The sequence below is a fragment of the Anarrhichthys ocellatus genome, unplaced genomic scaffold, assembly GCF_004355925.1.
Source record: "Anarrhichthys ocellatus isolate YVR2014 unplaced genomic scaffold, GSC_Weel_1.0 scaffold1, whole genome shotgun sequence".
Classification (NCBI taxonomy): domain Eukaryota; kingdom Metazoa; phylum Chordata; class Actinopteri; order Perciformes; family Anarhichadidae; genus Anarrhichthys; species Anarrhichthys ocellatus.
In genome coordinates this window covers 19,302,278-19,318,349 of record NW_022280031.1, presented here as the reverse complement: position 1 = coordinate 19,318,349, position 16,072 = coordinate 19,302,278, and the positions used below count along the sequence as shown (strand labels likewise).

Here is a 16,072-nt window from a genome sequence, read left to right as displayed (position 1 = left end):
CTTAAAAACGTATTTTTCGTATTTATTTATCTTGTCCTCTGAGCGTATTTCAGTACACTGCTTCGACAGATGTGAATTGTTCATATCTTCAGGGATATTTAACAGTCCACTCAGATACAATATTCTCCAGTGCATGTGCAGGCAATTTGTCTTGTTCAGAATTGATATGAAACCTTCTAGAAAAGCGTGTTTCAGTTTTACAGGGAAATCATTACAAGGCCTCGGAGACATAACACCTGATTCCTGCCGCTGACTGATAAAGCCATAGGTGTGCTGTCTCGCCCGATACCACGGCTGCTCACCTGAATCTCATTTTGACAGGAGATTGTGCCTGGTGGGGATGAACGTATATATCTGTTTTTATTTCTTATTTCGGGGGGGGATGTTTTCATGAAGGTGTGGAGCTTTGAATGAGGGTGTGAGCTGAGTGGAGGAGAGGCCACCACCACCGTCTCACTGACTGTGATGGAGCACTAATACATGGAGTAAGCCTGCCCTCTGCTGCAGGCTTTTGCAGTAACATATTAATATCTGTAAAAAACAAAAAAAAGCTGCAGCAGCTGGCAGTTTAAAAAACAGAGCTGTTATGACAAGAATTAATCATCTATGGCCCAATCCAGAATTATATTTATATGTTCATTTTTTTCCCATTATTTGCCTCTACCAAACTGTTGAGATGTTCACTTTGGGTAAAAGTCATAGATTTGTCTCCAGTAAAATCAAATAAAATACTTAAAAAAAAAAAATCAAATAAACATAAGGGTTTGAATGAAAAACAAAAGATAACGAAAAATAAATAAGGGTCACGTGAAAGAAATATAGATAGTCATTTCATTTGTGTTCTGTTATTGTAAACACAGTGTAACTGTGCAATATAAAGACAGGTTATTCATATTATTAATATTAGTATTATAATATTATACATGTTATATGGAGTGCAATCTGTCTAGAACCACATAAAACCTTTGTCTGTTTGCAATGTTTTCTTCAAACCATCGCTAATTATATTCAATCTCAAGAAAGAGTTTCCTTTTGACGTCGACTTAGACTTGAGGCAGAAGTGTCACAGCCTCCAGTGATCACAGTGAAAGCTCAATTTCCACAACTGTCATTCAAATTATAAGTATTACCAGTATCACCTGATTATCAGCGTATTCATACCCACATAATCATTTCAACAAATATGTCATACTGTTAACAATACATGTGCAATACTGGCAGGGTGTGTTCATAATATTGAACACTGTTCAAGTTGCTTTTCATAGAATCCTATTCATCAGGACCGGGTCAGGAGCAAACATTCATCAGGACCGGGTCAGGAGCAAACATTCATCAGGACCGGGTCAGGAGCAAACATTCATCAGGACCCGGTCAGGAGCAAACATTCATCAGGACCGGGTCAGGAGCAAACATTCATCAGGACCGGGTCAGGAGCAAACATTCATCAGGACCGGGTCAGGAGCCGGCTGAGAGCGCTACTGGCCCTTTAAGACGCTCACCGTCGCCTCGGTTACAGTCAGGAAGTAACAGCGTCATCAGCATGTCAGTATACGCGACTTCAAGCGCGTCGGTCCTGCTTTTCTTGTCGCCGTCGACTCAAAGAAAGGTGAGTGCTGAATCCATACAGCGTCACTTTGTGGATTCCTTTCGACCCCTCTTTAACCAGCAATGCCGACTCATCCGTTAGCCCGTTTCTGCACCGCTAGATTCCGCGGTAACGTTACGTTAAAACGTTACGTTATGTGTGATTCGCAGCATCGCGACATGAACAGTTGACGTCACACGCCGTCAGTGCTGCTGCTCGGCTGAGCTGCATGAGTCGTGCTGTGAGATGCAGTGTGTCGCTGTCCATGGTGCTAGCAGAGAGCAGAACGCTAATAATGACATATTCATCACACATAGTTACAGCAGTTTACAGTCACAAGACTTTTTATGTGTTTCTTTGTTATCTGCAAAGAGAACTATAGAACCAGTGTTATCTTATCTACTGCAGCCCTGCTACCTGTTATACTGACATACTGCATAACAGTTACATCTCCACTACAGACTCGTTTTAAGATGTATGTATGAATTGAAAATACTTTATGATAATTTAAATAATTTGTGCTTTGTTACGATAAAACAAGAATGCTCAGATTACACGTCACTCTCTTCACCGTTTACCTGCTCGGCCCCAGACGTCCACGACTTCACTGAGCAGTCTGTTCTCAGTGTGACCCGGAGACGTCAAATATCCACAACATTAATGCTTTTGATGTCACAAATCCACACACACGCACACACACTCAGGTGTATGCAAGTGCATGTGCAAATAGCCCGGGGTGCATCTACAGGTAATTGTAATAAAGAAATCTCATTTTATACAGATGCATCAGCACTGAGGCCTTGGTGGGGACTAAGAGTGTTCAGCTCTGACCACTTTCAACACATTTCTTTCTCAATGTAGAGAAGGTGTGTCATTTGAATCGAGTGTGTAACTCTCACGTGTTTCCAGAAGATGAGCGGCAGCAGTGATGACATCAAGCCTGTGAGCTGCACCATCAAGCTTCCGGTCCACCTGCAGATCGGAGACACCACAGCAGACGCAGCTCACTCTGGGGTCTGCGTTGTAGACGTCACGCTGCCCTTTGGGAAGCCTGTCAATGTAAGCTGCCACTTCACATTCAGCCGCATGGAGAAAAAATGACTCGATCTTCTGATGAGGTTCATGTTGAGCCGAGCAATACACTGTTTCTGCTTTTTTACAAACTAACCCCTGGTTTTCACGAAGCTGTATCTCCAACCACTCCACTGATCTCCACTCTATATCATGAACCAACACCGTGCTTCTATTGTATTACAAGTCTTATAGCACTGTGAGCTCACAGGGTTTTCGTCATCGCTAGTACTGGACAGGTAGCTCCACATGAATCATACATTGACCCGAGAACCGACGGTATGACTCGTGTATCACAGCCCTGGAAGTCAACGCACTGCAGAAGAAAGCGCAGCGCATCACGAAAGAAATGTGTGTAATCTCTTCACAGTTAGACTTTCTTGTCCCCCAGCATGCAGTTAGAATAAACTCTCAGAGCACCATTCTATTCTACATCCATGTTTCTGGTGTCTCCCTGCGGCACCGTCTAGTAAGTTAGCAGAAAACACACACACACACACACACACACACACACACACACACAAAACATTTGTTTGAATATTAAGCTGCATTCCTTGCTCGAGAGAGACTTCAAACATTTTGGGGCATTGACCTACTTTTTAGCATTTAGTCCTCATTAAAAATCTTTTTTTTAATGCGGAGTGACTCCTCATTAGCTCCAAGCTTCAAGCTTCAAAGGCGTCTGCTCGGAGCGAGTTTATGCATGAAGGAATTATCTCTGCCAAGCGTTTGTCTTTAGGTTCCAATGTGCTGTGATTTGGCAAACTCAGTGTTTCCTAAAACAATAGGTTCAGACCCAGTATGAGACTCTGGGCACTGTAGTCTCATGAACAGTGGTAGACCATATGTTTGAGGTTCATTTCATCCAGCAGGTAACCGGAAAACTTCAGTCTATTTATAATCGACAGCCCTGTTATGTGAACTCATTTTACGCTGGGTGCTAAAACACTGAAGCAAGTCATTATTATTCTTCTGCTACACAATCTACATTTGTAATACACGGAGCAGAATGATAATGCAACATGGGGAGCTATTGTATGTAATTGTTTGCCCCCAATTTGTACAGTTTTCATAATCCACGGTCTGTGTTTCAGATTAAGGAGATCACCTTTAAGAACTACTACACAGCCTACGTGACAGTCCGCTTGCTGAGGAGGAGTCCCGGACAAGAGGCCCCGGCTAAGTGGTGCACCGCCCTGAGAGACCTGCCGCTGATGGACAACCCCCACACCGAGGGAGGCTCCCAGGACTACTGCTCCGTCCACAGGGCGCAGGTGGGATGTGAAGCGTGGTTTGTGCGAGACTCCGCCGTTGGCGCGCACGCACAAAGGCGTTTATGCACAACGCGCCATTCGTTGCACTAATCTTGCTAGAGAGCGAACAAACAAAATGAAGAACCAAGAAGACAACGAGTGTAACCCAGAGATATGCCCATAGACTGTGGGTGTAACCGGCCATGAATCCGGCCATGAACCAACCTCCACAATGCCGAGCAGGGAATGTAATTATCTGTAGTATCATATCTCATATTCATGATCTACTTTATTGTCTTTGTACAAGCCCTGTAAAGAAAGAAGTCAAGTATTAAATGTATTATAAAGAAACAAAGGTTCAATATTAAGTAAACAATTTGATTTGGCTGCAAAATATTTACTCAAATGAAGACTACATTTTTCTGTACGTTATCAATTACTCAAAAAAAAAAGGAATAGCATGCACACCGTCGTTCAATTTGGTCACAACTCTTCCTGTTGGTTTGGCCGATCGGATCACAATCCGTCCTCAAAGCATTCTGGGTGAATTCAAACCTGTACTTGTGGTCAAGCCAGGCGGCGACCTCCGGTTCGGCCGAGTGAAGCCAATGCTTCATGTCTTAGACTTGCATTCTCTCTAGTGTCCACCAGGGGGCGACTCCTCTGGTTGTATAGAAGTCTATGAGAAAATGACACCTCCCCCCCGCTACCAGAGACATATGCGGCGTCACTATGTCACTCCTCCTCAGTCCAGATATGGTCACTTTTGTTCATCATTTGCAAAAAAGTGACGATGGTGACGGCCTTATTCCAAGATGGCGACGGCAGTCCACAAACGAATGGGTGACGTCACGATGACTATACGTCCACTTCTTATACACAGATTATTGGTCGAGCACTTTCCAATGCAATCCAATCACCAAAAACCTATTTCAATGCAAGAACTGAGGTTAGCGATCGATCTTCCAATCAGTCCACTCTGAAGGGCCGACTACACCATGAAGACGTGTAAACATGTCGGCAGCGCTCAGGTGTTGTTTATTCTTCTAGTGTTGAAATGATGAGTGCCACATTTTACACCCCTGAGTCTTCCTGTATATTTTTAATATCTCTTTCATCCCACTGGATGTTCCACGATAGCCCACGACCCGAGGCAGCTCCCCACTGAACTGCACATCCGATCTGTGAACCAACAGATCCAACTGGGCATAAAACCAACGCGGCCTGTCACAGATTAGTGCTGTTTGTTTTGCCTCTCAGCCGGCGTTGGAGGAAAGCCAGCCGAGTCTGCAAGAAAGGCTCAATAAGCATTGTAATGGTGATGTGTGGAGACAATACAGACCGAGTTATCTCTCTCTTCTTGTTTCCTCTGCATGCAAATAGAGCCAGATGGTGACTGGGGATTTAATCTGTGTTAACTTCAGAGGCTGCTCCGAGTCTGACATAGCTTAAGAGGTTCATTGTGATGGCGTAAATTATGTTTATTCAGATTTTATTACCTGTTATTGTCGGTCATCTTTAGCTTTTCGGGTGCTCAGTGTCATTTAACCGCTTCACGTCTGGCATAGCTCACTTCAGTCTTTCATGTCGGTTGTGTAGATGCAGGTGGAGCCGGATCATGTGGTCTCTGTGAGACTGATCCTGAGACAGCCGTCCTCTGCCTGGCTCACCTTCAGCCTGGAAGACATCAACATCTTCCCTCACGTGGAGCCGGTCAGTTCTCTTCTTTTGTCTTTGATAGAGAGAGAGAGAAAGTGTGTTCACTACTTCTGAGGATCAAAGTAAACATTAATCACAAAGTGGATTATTGACTTAATGAGGCTTAAATGCCTCTGAGAGCGGAGGCAATGATTCAGTGAGGTAACGAGCTTCATGAACATGTTATCAGTGTAATATCATGACTTGATTTGTAGTGTAATTAGGCTTCAGTTGTGGCATTAATAATAATAATAATTATTATTATACTATATAATAATAATTTATAATTAATAATAGTATTATTCTTATTATTAGTGTTATTATTATTATTATTATTATTAAATAATTAGAAGTATACATATATATCATAATATTACTTGTTATTGTTGCTACTGTGGTTATTATTAGTATCATTAATAATATGATTATATTATTATATTAATATTGCTAATAATAACAATAATAATAATTGTAATACAAATACATTTTACTTTTATTTGGGGGAGGGGTTAACTCGTGGGTTTAAACAGGAGGGTTTTGAGGACGTCTAAGGTGTAACGAGTTCACTAGGTTGGTGTTCTACGCAGCTAGTAATATGTGAGTTAAACTTGAACCCGTTCAGCTCAATATTCATACGTCAAAATAAAACCGTATGTATTTTGGGAATAAGGAGACAGACGCTGAGATTTCTAGTTTCATCAGCAGATGATCCGGAGTGACTCAACATGAGGTTAAAGCTGCGATGGACTCGCTTTAGACTGGAATCAGAGGTGAACGGGACAGCAGCAGCACTCACAGCTGTCCACTGTCTCGTCCTTCTTTATTCTACCAGCAGATGGAGCCAAAGTGACACACAGTGGATCTATTCACAGGCACATGTTGAGGTCGAGCTGAAGTATTCCAGCATTGTGAGTGCAACATTTGACTCAACTGTGCAATTTGAACTTCCAGAACCCAGAGAAGGAGGTTTCTGATTGGCTGTCTGACCTGACGCTGGTCGACCAGCACCCTGACCTGGAGGTATACATCTCCTTTTCTTTGTGTGTGTCTGATGATCTTTCTGACATTCTTTTCATACTTTCTCGTCTAAATTTAACATTTAAAAACCCCAATTGGATTATGTGAAAAAATGTCATGGTCATAAAACTAATTTACAGAGACTAGAACTGAATAAACTAATAATTCCATATATATATACAGTGTATATGTGTGTATATATATATATATATATATATATATATATATATATGGTGTGGGGCTACATTTTCTTCTGTGATTACTAGGATCCTGTCCACAGGGCCGTTTGTGTATGAAAGTAAATCTGTGGACAGAATGTGGAGGCGACCGACAGCATCTTGCTCTCTAAGCGTTTGTAGCCTTGCAGGCTTTGGTTAAATGCAGGTAAACGGTCCGTGTGGAGAGAAAAAGAGGTGGTACGCATTTGCTGAAATGCATCCTGGGAACCCGCCGGCTATGATTTGGCTTTTTATCGAATTTCAAATTTGCTCGTAACAATCCAGTCGTCTCTCAACTCAAACTACCGTCTCGCATCTGGAGTTGCTAGTCGGACTGGAAACAATCAGCAGAGCACGGAAAAGGAAGTCTTGGTCCAGATATCCGCCGGCTGCTTGACGTCTGTTTTTCTTTCTTTATGTCTCACAGGGCCTCCCGGACCCCCAGACCGTCTCATCCAGCATCCAGCAGATGTGGGCTCTGACTGAGGTGATGCAGACCAACCAGACTACAGCCTCCATCGGACGATATGATGTGAGTGACACGCACGGATCACCTGCTGCCTCCAGCCCCATGCTGAACAATCAATAATATATCAATTAACTGGTACTTGCAGATTCAATGTGTTTATATCTCTCAAGTAAAATATAAACAAAACAAAACACAAAAAATATTCATTTACATTTTTTCCCCCAAAAGCTATGTGTGCTTCTGCATTGTGTTTAATTGTGTTTATCTCACCAAAACAGCAAATGAAATATCATCTCCACCAAAGACAGAACTACATGTCACACACGTGTTCTCATCTGTTGGGTTTATCGTCTTCTCGTTAGTTTAAAGTTTGATAGTTTGATAAATCTACCGATGTTTAAAAGAGTTGTGATGTGCAACACGTCTAACGTAAGAGTGGTCTGTGCACGGCCATCAGGACGTCAATCAGCCACGATGACATCAGCCCCTGTGTGAGTGTTCCCAGCCTGTTAAAGACATGATGTTTCTTTGTCTGTGCTCCAGGTGGACGGATGCTACGATATCAAGCTGCTCTCCCTGACGTAACGCGGCCGTCGTGGTCTGATACCGAACTCACTTGTGGAAGAAGTAACGACAAGAAAAACAATACAAATGTATTAAGAAACAGTTTCAGAGAAGAGCAAAGTATTGAGTGTGTGTTGCTGGAATTGCGACATAACTTTTATTTTATTGTGAAACATTGTTATGCACCAAAGACTTTACTATAGCTTATACATTTAAAAATAACAGTATTAACTGCATTTACTGATGCAGTTATTTATTTAAAGTCCTCAGCAGTCCTGCTCACATCCTGCATTCAGTGTGATATGGTGACACTCATCAATATTCAGCTTTCTGCAGACTGCAGCCCACTGACACCGTGAGGAGACTTCTCCCTGTAACCGGTCCACTGTGTGATGTGTGTGATGTGTGTGATGACGGCTGCAGGAGGTTCTAATCATTATGACAACATACTGAACACCACCAGTCTCTCTGAATCTATCAGAATAAACTGTAAGCACCGAGAGGACAGGTGCTGCATATAGCAGTGGATTACTGAAGAGGTGTGTGTGTGAGTACACACTGGTGATGTCTATCTTTGTGAGGACAAAGTTAGGTTAAAGACCTCGAGAGGACATCTTGGTCAGTTGAGATTATTGAGGTTTGGTTAAGATGAGAGAACTGGTTCATGAGCCTCACTGTCAGAGATGTCATGTAGCTGTGATGGTTAAGATTAGGTCGAGGCACTATTTCAATCATTATTTAATTTATTAGTCGGACTCTCAGAGCAGGAAGATTTTATTTGTATTTGTATTTATCACAACTTCTGGAATATCACTAAATATTTCACATTATTACTGTTGATGTAAACTTGCTGCTTCATAGGCAACCAATAACTTGAATCCTTTCTAATTTGAATTATTTTGTTGCTGTTATTGTTGAACAAAATAAATGTATTGTCTTTGGTGGATGGTTCAAAGAAATGGAAAAATAGTTTCAAATAAAGTTTAGTTAATGTCGGCTCGTTTGTGTTCGTTTGCTCGTAGAAATGAATCCTCACAAATAAAATAAAATCCTGCAACGCTTTGATTACTTCATCAAGACATCTCTCATCAGACGCTGTTATGGAAATGTGTTGTGGTTTGCATGGTCATCATTTTATTGCCCATGTGTCATGCAGTGTGGGTCTCGCCCTGTTCTGGTCTGGTCTCGGCCTAAACCCCTCAGAGTCTCATCTCGGTCCCGATACACTCTGGTCCTTGTCACGCCTCGGTTCAGGTGCTCTGGATTACAACACATGTTAGGAGCTAAAAAAACATGAAGTCAGTGATTGTCCTCACAAGTACGGATATACTTGTGTGAATAAGAAGTGAAAAGGCAGGAGTGTACTTTATGTTGTTATCCACAGCTGCTGCTGCCATAATAAAAACTAATATCCTGGTCTCTGCTGTGCAGAAGACTGAGCAGTTATCAAACATGATTATGAAGTCGGCGGCTCGTCGGGGAATGTGGGACATGGACTCTGTTCATCAGGTGCTGCTGGGAAACGTGCTTCTTAAAATACATCAGCCGGTGTTCTTATTTCAGCTGAACCGCAGAACAAGATCGTAGACTCTCCAGAGATTCCCTCGACGATGTGTGCTTCTTCCTCTTCTTCCTCTCGTTGCAGAGAGCAGCTTCGTATTTACAGACGTTATAAACGTTACTTTGAAGGTGTATTTATTTTGCAGGGAAACATACATTTGTTCTCCTCACAGTTAAACACTGATTTGGGTCGTCCCTGATGAGCACTCTGCGTGACTTCATGATGAGACATCCTCTAGATCTGTCAGGAGGAGGAGGAGGCCACGAGGAGACGGAGGTTGAGGTGATTCCCTGTAGTTCAGTTTCTATTACGGACTCTGATTTCTAATTATTCATTTGGTGACCATGCATTGTTGCATCTGATTTGAGTACCAGCCAGTACAGACAGAAACACAGTGATGTGTCAGTTTGAGGTTCCACGTACTCGACAGCCTCGGTTGTTTTCCCCCTCACCTCCTGTTGCCGTTAACGCTCGTTGAGACCCTACATTTGATGTCGGGCTTCACAGATAAACCACCACAGACTCGCCTTCAATCCACAGCAGAGCTGCAAACAGCAGAGGGGGTTAGGAAGAGCAAACGAGAGAGGGAGAAAGGAAAGTGAGCCGAGATTGAAGGAACAAATTGAGAACGGACAGGAGACATGTCTGCCCCCCCCCCCAAACAAACCCAGCACACACATACAAATCAGCGACTACATAACTGAGGTAAGGCCAAATCTGCAGAGCCCATGGTGCCTGGTCGAGTGTACTTGACATTTAAATTCATACAGCCGGCCCCTCTTCTCTCGCACCGAGCATGTTGATGCTCTGGAGAAACAAAACATTCATTAGTGAGCACTTCAATGGTCCAATATATCTGTTGTGCTCACCCGTCCTCCCTGCAGTATTTGTAGACTGTTTTTTATTGAAGAATGAATCTAACAAAGCTCCGCTGATTCGTTAATGAACACATTCTCCGCTATTGAAGCCCCCGTTACTTTGAATGCTTCCTGCAGTGTTGACTGATATGAGCTGAAGCGGAATCTTGACGAGCAAACGTTGATCTTTCCAGCTAACAGACTGCGAGCATTTCAAAGCTCAACTAGGTTCAACAATAAAGACGAGTGAGCTTTTCCCTTGACAGTAGGAAACAATGCGTCCATAGATGGATGTTTGTGGACGAAAATGAAATGCATTTTGCTGCGTTAGGAAACTTTGTCTCTCTTTCTCTCCCACCTCTCTCTCACATCTCTCCCACCTCTCTCTCACATCTCTCATATCTCTCCCACCTCCCTCCCACCTCTCTCTCACATCTCTCTCCCACCTCTCTCTCACATCTCTCATATCTCTCCCACCTCCCTCCCACCTCCCTCCCACCTCTCTCTCACATCTCTCTCCCACCTCTCTCTCACATCTCTCTCCCACCTCCCTCCCACCTCTCTCCCATCTCTCTCCCACCTCCCTCTCCCATCTCTCTCACATCTCTCCCATCTCTCTCACACCTCTCTCCCATCTCTCTCCCACCTCTCTCTCACATCTCTCCCACCTCCCTCCCACCTCTCTCTCACATCTCTCCCACCTCCCTCCCACCTCTCTCCCACCTCCCTCTCCCATCTCTCTCACATCTCTCCCATCTCTCTCACACCTCTCTCCCTCCTCCCTCCCACCTCCCTCCCATCTCTCTCACACCTCTCTCCCATCTCTCTCCCTCCTCTCTCCCACATCTCCCCCATCTCTCTCCCCCATCTCTCTCCCACCTCCTCCTGTCGTTCCGACTCAAGCTTTCAACCTCTGCCCATCTCTCTCTGTCTTCTTCTTGCCCTCCACGTTCAAAAGATGTGATTTGATCCACGCAACATTACATCACTTTCCAAGTTGAGTGATGAGTGATGCGGCTTCTCAACCCGACGCCATGAATCATTCATCAAGATGAGTGTGTGACAGCAGCGTCCTCTCTAATACCTGACAGCCAGAACAGAGAGACACTTCATGCTGTGAATGGAATGCTTCGTGCTGAGCTAACAGGAGTTTCTCTTTAGAAACGTGCTTAGTGGGTGCTTCTTAAGGACTTTGGGCTAAAATTTAGTTATTTTTTCTAAATGCATGAATGCATGGATTTTGGGTGTTCTTATTGTTTTTATTTCTTGTTGGGCATTTAAAAACCAGGAGGTAACTGCTGGTCATAATTGATACAACCCCACGTTAACAACACATTGAAACAAATGAATGATAACATGTTTATCTTTGATAGGTCAAGGTGCTGAAAGGTGGATTTCGTTACTTTCAGACCAGTGGTGGAAAGTAATTAACTACTAAAGTATTTCCATTTTGTGCTACTTTATTATACTTTATACTTCTACTCAAGTACGTTCATCGGGGACATATTGATTCTTTACTTATGATGTAATGTATACAAGAGTGTATACATTACATTACATAAAAATGACTCCACCTAATCGATATAATACATTACTTACAAAATTATGCCTTAAATATAATAATTCAAAGATATAATTCGTATGAGTACTTGTTCACTTCATTCTTTTGTACTCTATTTGGTACAGTAGGACCTGAAATGCAAGACTAATTCTTCTGAAATAATGTATTTCTATTATATAAAGTCAAATATAATATAATATATAATATAATGAACGTTGACTGTCCTGTACTCAGTAAACACAACCAGGATCAGGATGTGCCTCTAGTAGTTCATTAATTAATAAAAGAGGTTTTAACAGATGGCGGTATATCTGACAAAATCATTTATACCCCAGTTTGTCATTTTATAAGAATAACAAGTGATGTTTACATAGACAGAAGCTTCTGTACTTTATATATATACTTATAATACACTAACGAGCAAACATTTGTTTCGAGCAGTTAGCGTTACTGAGCTCACTGCTGAGGCAAAGTAATACATAATTAAAATGATGAACATCATAATGTTGTCTTCCTGCTGGGCCTTACGCGTGCAGTGAGTTGCTTCTTCTCATAATTGGAATGGAGGTGATGTGTTTTTGTTTCGAGGGTGTGTGATTTGCTTCAAAGCTGATTCTTTATTTGTTTTGTAGAAGAAATGCAAATAGCTTCCAGATGAATATGGAAGCCAATCTGAAGGAATAATAAACTCTTAATGGAGACGAAAAACCTCAATTTAAACTTCCTAAGAAATGGTGCTAACACAGAGACGTCACCTGAGCTTCCTGCTGGAAAGATGAGGCTGTAACACATAAAAATAAGTGCTGACTAACCGGCTCAGAACATTTTAGAACATATTTATTAAGCACAAAATTGTCCCACTGCATAATTGAGAGAGGGAAGGAAAGACAAAGCGGCGTGTCGTAGCCTCAATTCCTGCAAAGGCTAATTTAAGTTCCACAAATAGCACCAGCGCCACCTCAGCAAAATAGAGACACAAATAATGAATACATAAGGAAAACTCTGCTCATGTCCCGAGACAGTTCAAGTTCAGCCAAAGTCATCCGAGAAGGAACATCACATTTCCTCCAAACGTCTTACCTCAGCGGAATCCAGCCTCCGTGTCTTCGGGTCGGTTCTGTTCCACTGTTTCTGCTCTCGGTTCCTGCAGGAACCTCATTAACCTGCAGGACGGAACCGTGCACATTACCCACAGTACATGCAGAGCGTGCAGGTGTTGAATCTTGTGAAGGCTGAATATGGAGCGATTGTGATTACTAACCACATACAGACAAGCAGGTGTTGCATATCACAACTTTACTTCAGTTTTGGCCATTCGTGTGGATCTGGACATCAGACATCAGAGTCCAATACTTCGATTTTGGAACTAGCTGGTGAAGAAGTCTGATCAAACTGAGTCAAACTAAAATATATTTCACTGGGACATTTTGCATGGCCGTCCCCGGGCTAAGTGTTCGACATCTCTGGCAACATTCGTTTTCTCTACTAAATGGGGTTATTTGTAAAGAGAAGAGACACAGCGTGCTGAGCCGTGAGGAAGCATGAACACACTCGAGGGTCGACTGCCTCTGGGATGGTGAAGGGGGGGGGCATTAAGACGCAAGGTAAAATAAACACATTTTCACTCGATCATTCCAAGCAGCGGAGCGCAAACTAATGGGATTAAGTTGAGTAAGCATTAAAAGTCAGTGTAAGTGTTTGAAAGACAAAGAGGGTACGAGAGAGAGGAACCACCTGGGGTGTAGCGTTCAGCCCGGTCTCGTTGCCAGAGCATCAAATACGGATGTTTTTGCTGTCTGATACCGAAACACGCCAATTTTTTGCGACTTTATGAGGCGCACCCAGCTTTCTAGTTACTCTTGTAGCAATACTAGACGCTCACAGCAACTGCTCTGGAAGTCAGGGTGGCGTAGAACAGAGAACAATAGTCAGGCTGGATGGGTGGGTCGAACAAACACAGGACTTTCACCCAGGAGACCACTGTTTGTGTCCCGAGTGAAAGCATCAGTCAATGTTGAGCAGGCCACTCACGTTAATATGTAGCCTACTTACTTCACACTGCATACGTAACATAAGCTATAAATGAAGCTACATAACCAACGTACTTTATTTTTCTCCTAACCACGATCTTTTACAAAACCTAAGCATGTAGTTCTGTTGCCCAAAACTTAAAGTGACAGGTGGGTTCATGACAGCAAGTTGCAACAACTGAGAGCATGTGTGTTCCCATACAACCAAACTGCATCGTCAATTATGCTTTGAGGGAAACACATTACTGTCACGGTTTTAAACACGTGGCTGACGTTGTGAATTGAATCGAAATAAAACAAAAACACCAAAAGACTCCTCGGTTATTTAGTGTGTAATCTAAATTACGGCTGGAATAAGAAGTCAATGTTGACATTTGGTTGCAAGCGGGACTTGAACGGCGGTCTCCTGGGTGTCTCGCCGCCCCTTGTAAGCAGACATCCATGTACTCTGATTAGAAATGCTTTTCTTTTCAAAAACCAGCGCAATCAACGAAGCAATCACTTCCCTCGAAACATAATTAACAGAGCCGTTAACGTGCTTTAGAGAGACCAGGCTGCCTGAAGGAAATATTAGTAAATTAACTCTAAAACACTCCATCCATGTGTGTGTGAGAGAGACAAATACATGTGTGGACTACGAGGATCAACATGCCCTAAAGGATTTGACAGCACCTTCCAAAAAAACTCAAATGAGCATTTGTTTGTCAACTCTCTGGTTAAAGCAGTAAATGTAAAGTAGTAAAAACTCTTAAATTAACCAGGAAAGCCTCTGAGGAATATATATTTTTATTTTCCAAAAGCGTGCAGGCCAAGATGAGACAGGATAAGACAGGATAAGACAGGATAAGGCGCTTTGATTGATCCCTGGGGGTAATTTTAACGAATACAGAGACGAGCTAAGATTAAAAAAACAGCTTGAATGGAATTAATTGAAACTCAAATTAAAAATCAGACATCTGTAGTGGCAATGTTGACGTATGAAGCTGGAAGATAATTCCACAGATAAGGATTAAACCCAGGTCTGTCAGTCGGGCCAGACAACCTCATTAACCAGCAGGCCGTCCTGCTACACGTGTCTGTTCCCCGCATGAACACCATTTACCAATGCTTTGTGCTTAAAATGCTTTCTGAAGTTAATAAGTAATATATTCTCCATTGAAATGTAGGGAAGTCAAATTATTAAGTTGCATGAAATGTAAATACTAAGACCTGCGAGCCACATTGCCACCAACATTCTTTATAAGGTGATGTGTTTGAGCCACACACACAACACCTTCTGGAGGAAATGTATTTGGTTTCTTAAAGGGCCAGTAGTTAGCATTTCAGGGGATTTATTGGAATATAATGAACATAACCATGTTTCCATTAGTGTGTAATCCCCTCAAACTAAGAACTGTTGTGTTTTCGTTAGTTAAGAATGGACCGTCCATATCTACAAAGGGAGCAGGTCCTTTTCATGGAGTCCACCGTGTTTCTACGGTAGCCCAGAACGGACAAACACACACTGGCTCCAGAGAAGGCTTTTTGTGTTCGTACGTTATCAAAGGTAAACAGGCAGCAGCGTCGCCTCCTCCATCAAGGAGCAGAGCTTCGCCTCGCTGTGGAACCACTCTGGTGTTCCGGCTTTGCAAGTCAACTTTTAAAACAGAGATTAAATTAAATAGGAGGAATAGTTTACCGTTAGAACCGTTAGTTCTTCGATATGCTTGTGAAACCGCGGCACAGTGAGCGACGAGTGTAAAACTGCGGTGCCGCTCCTAAAGCAGTGTTAGTACGGCGTTACCACGGATTTGCACTCGGCGACTTGCGTTACCGAAGACTTGTAAAGGGCGGAGTCAGCGGAGGGGTATTCAGTTGGTTGCAATGTGCAACCTCCCCACTAGGCGGCACCAAATCCAAGTCCCTCGAATTATAACTTAATCATCGTTAAATAAATGTGATCATTTCAGGTCTTCTCATTCAATTACAATCATGAATAATAAAAATAGCTCATTAGTCGGTTCAAGAAACAGGGTTGGATGTTTTAGCTTAAGCTTTTACCACCAACTACTGAAACAAAAGCAAATGTGCCAGAATGAATGCTGACCGGACAACATGAACGGGTTTTCCCTGCAGAAGAAGAAAATAAAGAATTGTAAGATGTCTGTCTGTTTTCTCCCATGTAAAGTGGGACAGGGCACCACATGCA

At 42.7% G+C, this 16,072-nt stretch overlaps 1 protein-coding gene across 2 annotated transcripts; it reads left to right on the top strand.

Moving 5' to 3' along the window:
- Positions 1-1,524: 1,524 nt before the first annotated feature.
- On the top strand, positions 1,525-8,871 carry nicn1 (nicolin 1). Of its 2 annotated transcripts, none has more exons than XM_031852598.1 (7): positions 1,525-1,606; positions 2,495-2,644; positions 3,751-3,930; positions 5,509-5,622; positions 6,559-6,627; positions 7,270-7,374; positions 7,855-8,871. In XM_031852598.1, exons 1-7 carry the CDS (start codon positions 1,541-1,543, stop codon positions 7,894-7,896), a joined length of 726 nt encoding a protein of 241 aa, XP_031708458.1. In that variant the 5' UTR covers positions 1,525-1,540; the 3' UTR covers positions 7,897-8,871. The 2 variants fall into 2 exon arrangements, with proteins under 2 accessions (XP_031708458.1, XP_031708549.1); XM_031852689.1 differs by having other exon boundaries at positions 1,555-1,606; positions 2,498-2,644.
- Positions 8,872-16,072: the final 7,201 nt, after the last annotated feature.

What these genes read in the sequence shown, in the direction of transcription:
- nicn1 (XM_031852598.1), top strand. Translation starts at nt 1,541, where the DNA reads ATGTCAGTATACGCGACTTCAAGCGCGTCGGTCCTGCTTTTCTTGTCG. An exon ending in CGCCGTCGACTCAAAGAAAG is followed by an intron (nt 1,607 to 2,494) that starts GTGAGTGCTGAA and finishes ACGTGTTTCCAG; the next exon opens with AAGATGAGCGGCAGCAGTGA. An exon ending in GCTCCGTCCACAGGGCGCAG is followed by an intron (nt 3,931 to 5,508) that starts GTGGGATGTGAA and finishes TCGGTTGTGTAG; the next exon opens with ATGCAGGTGGAGCCGGATCA.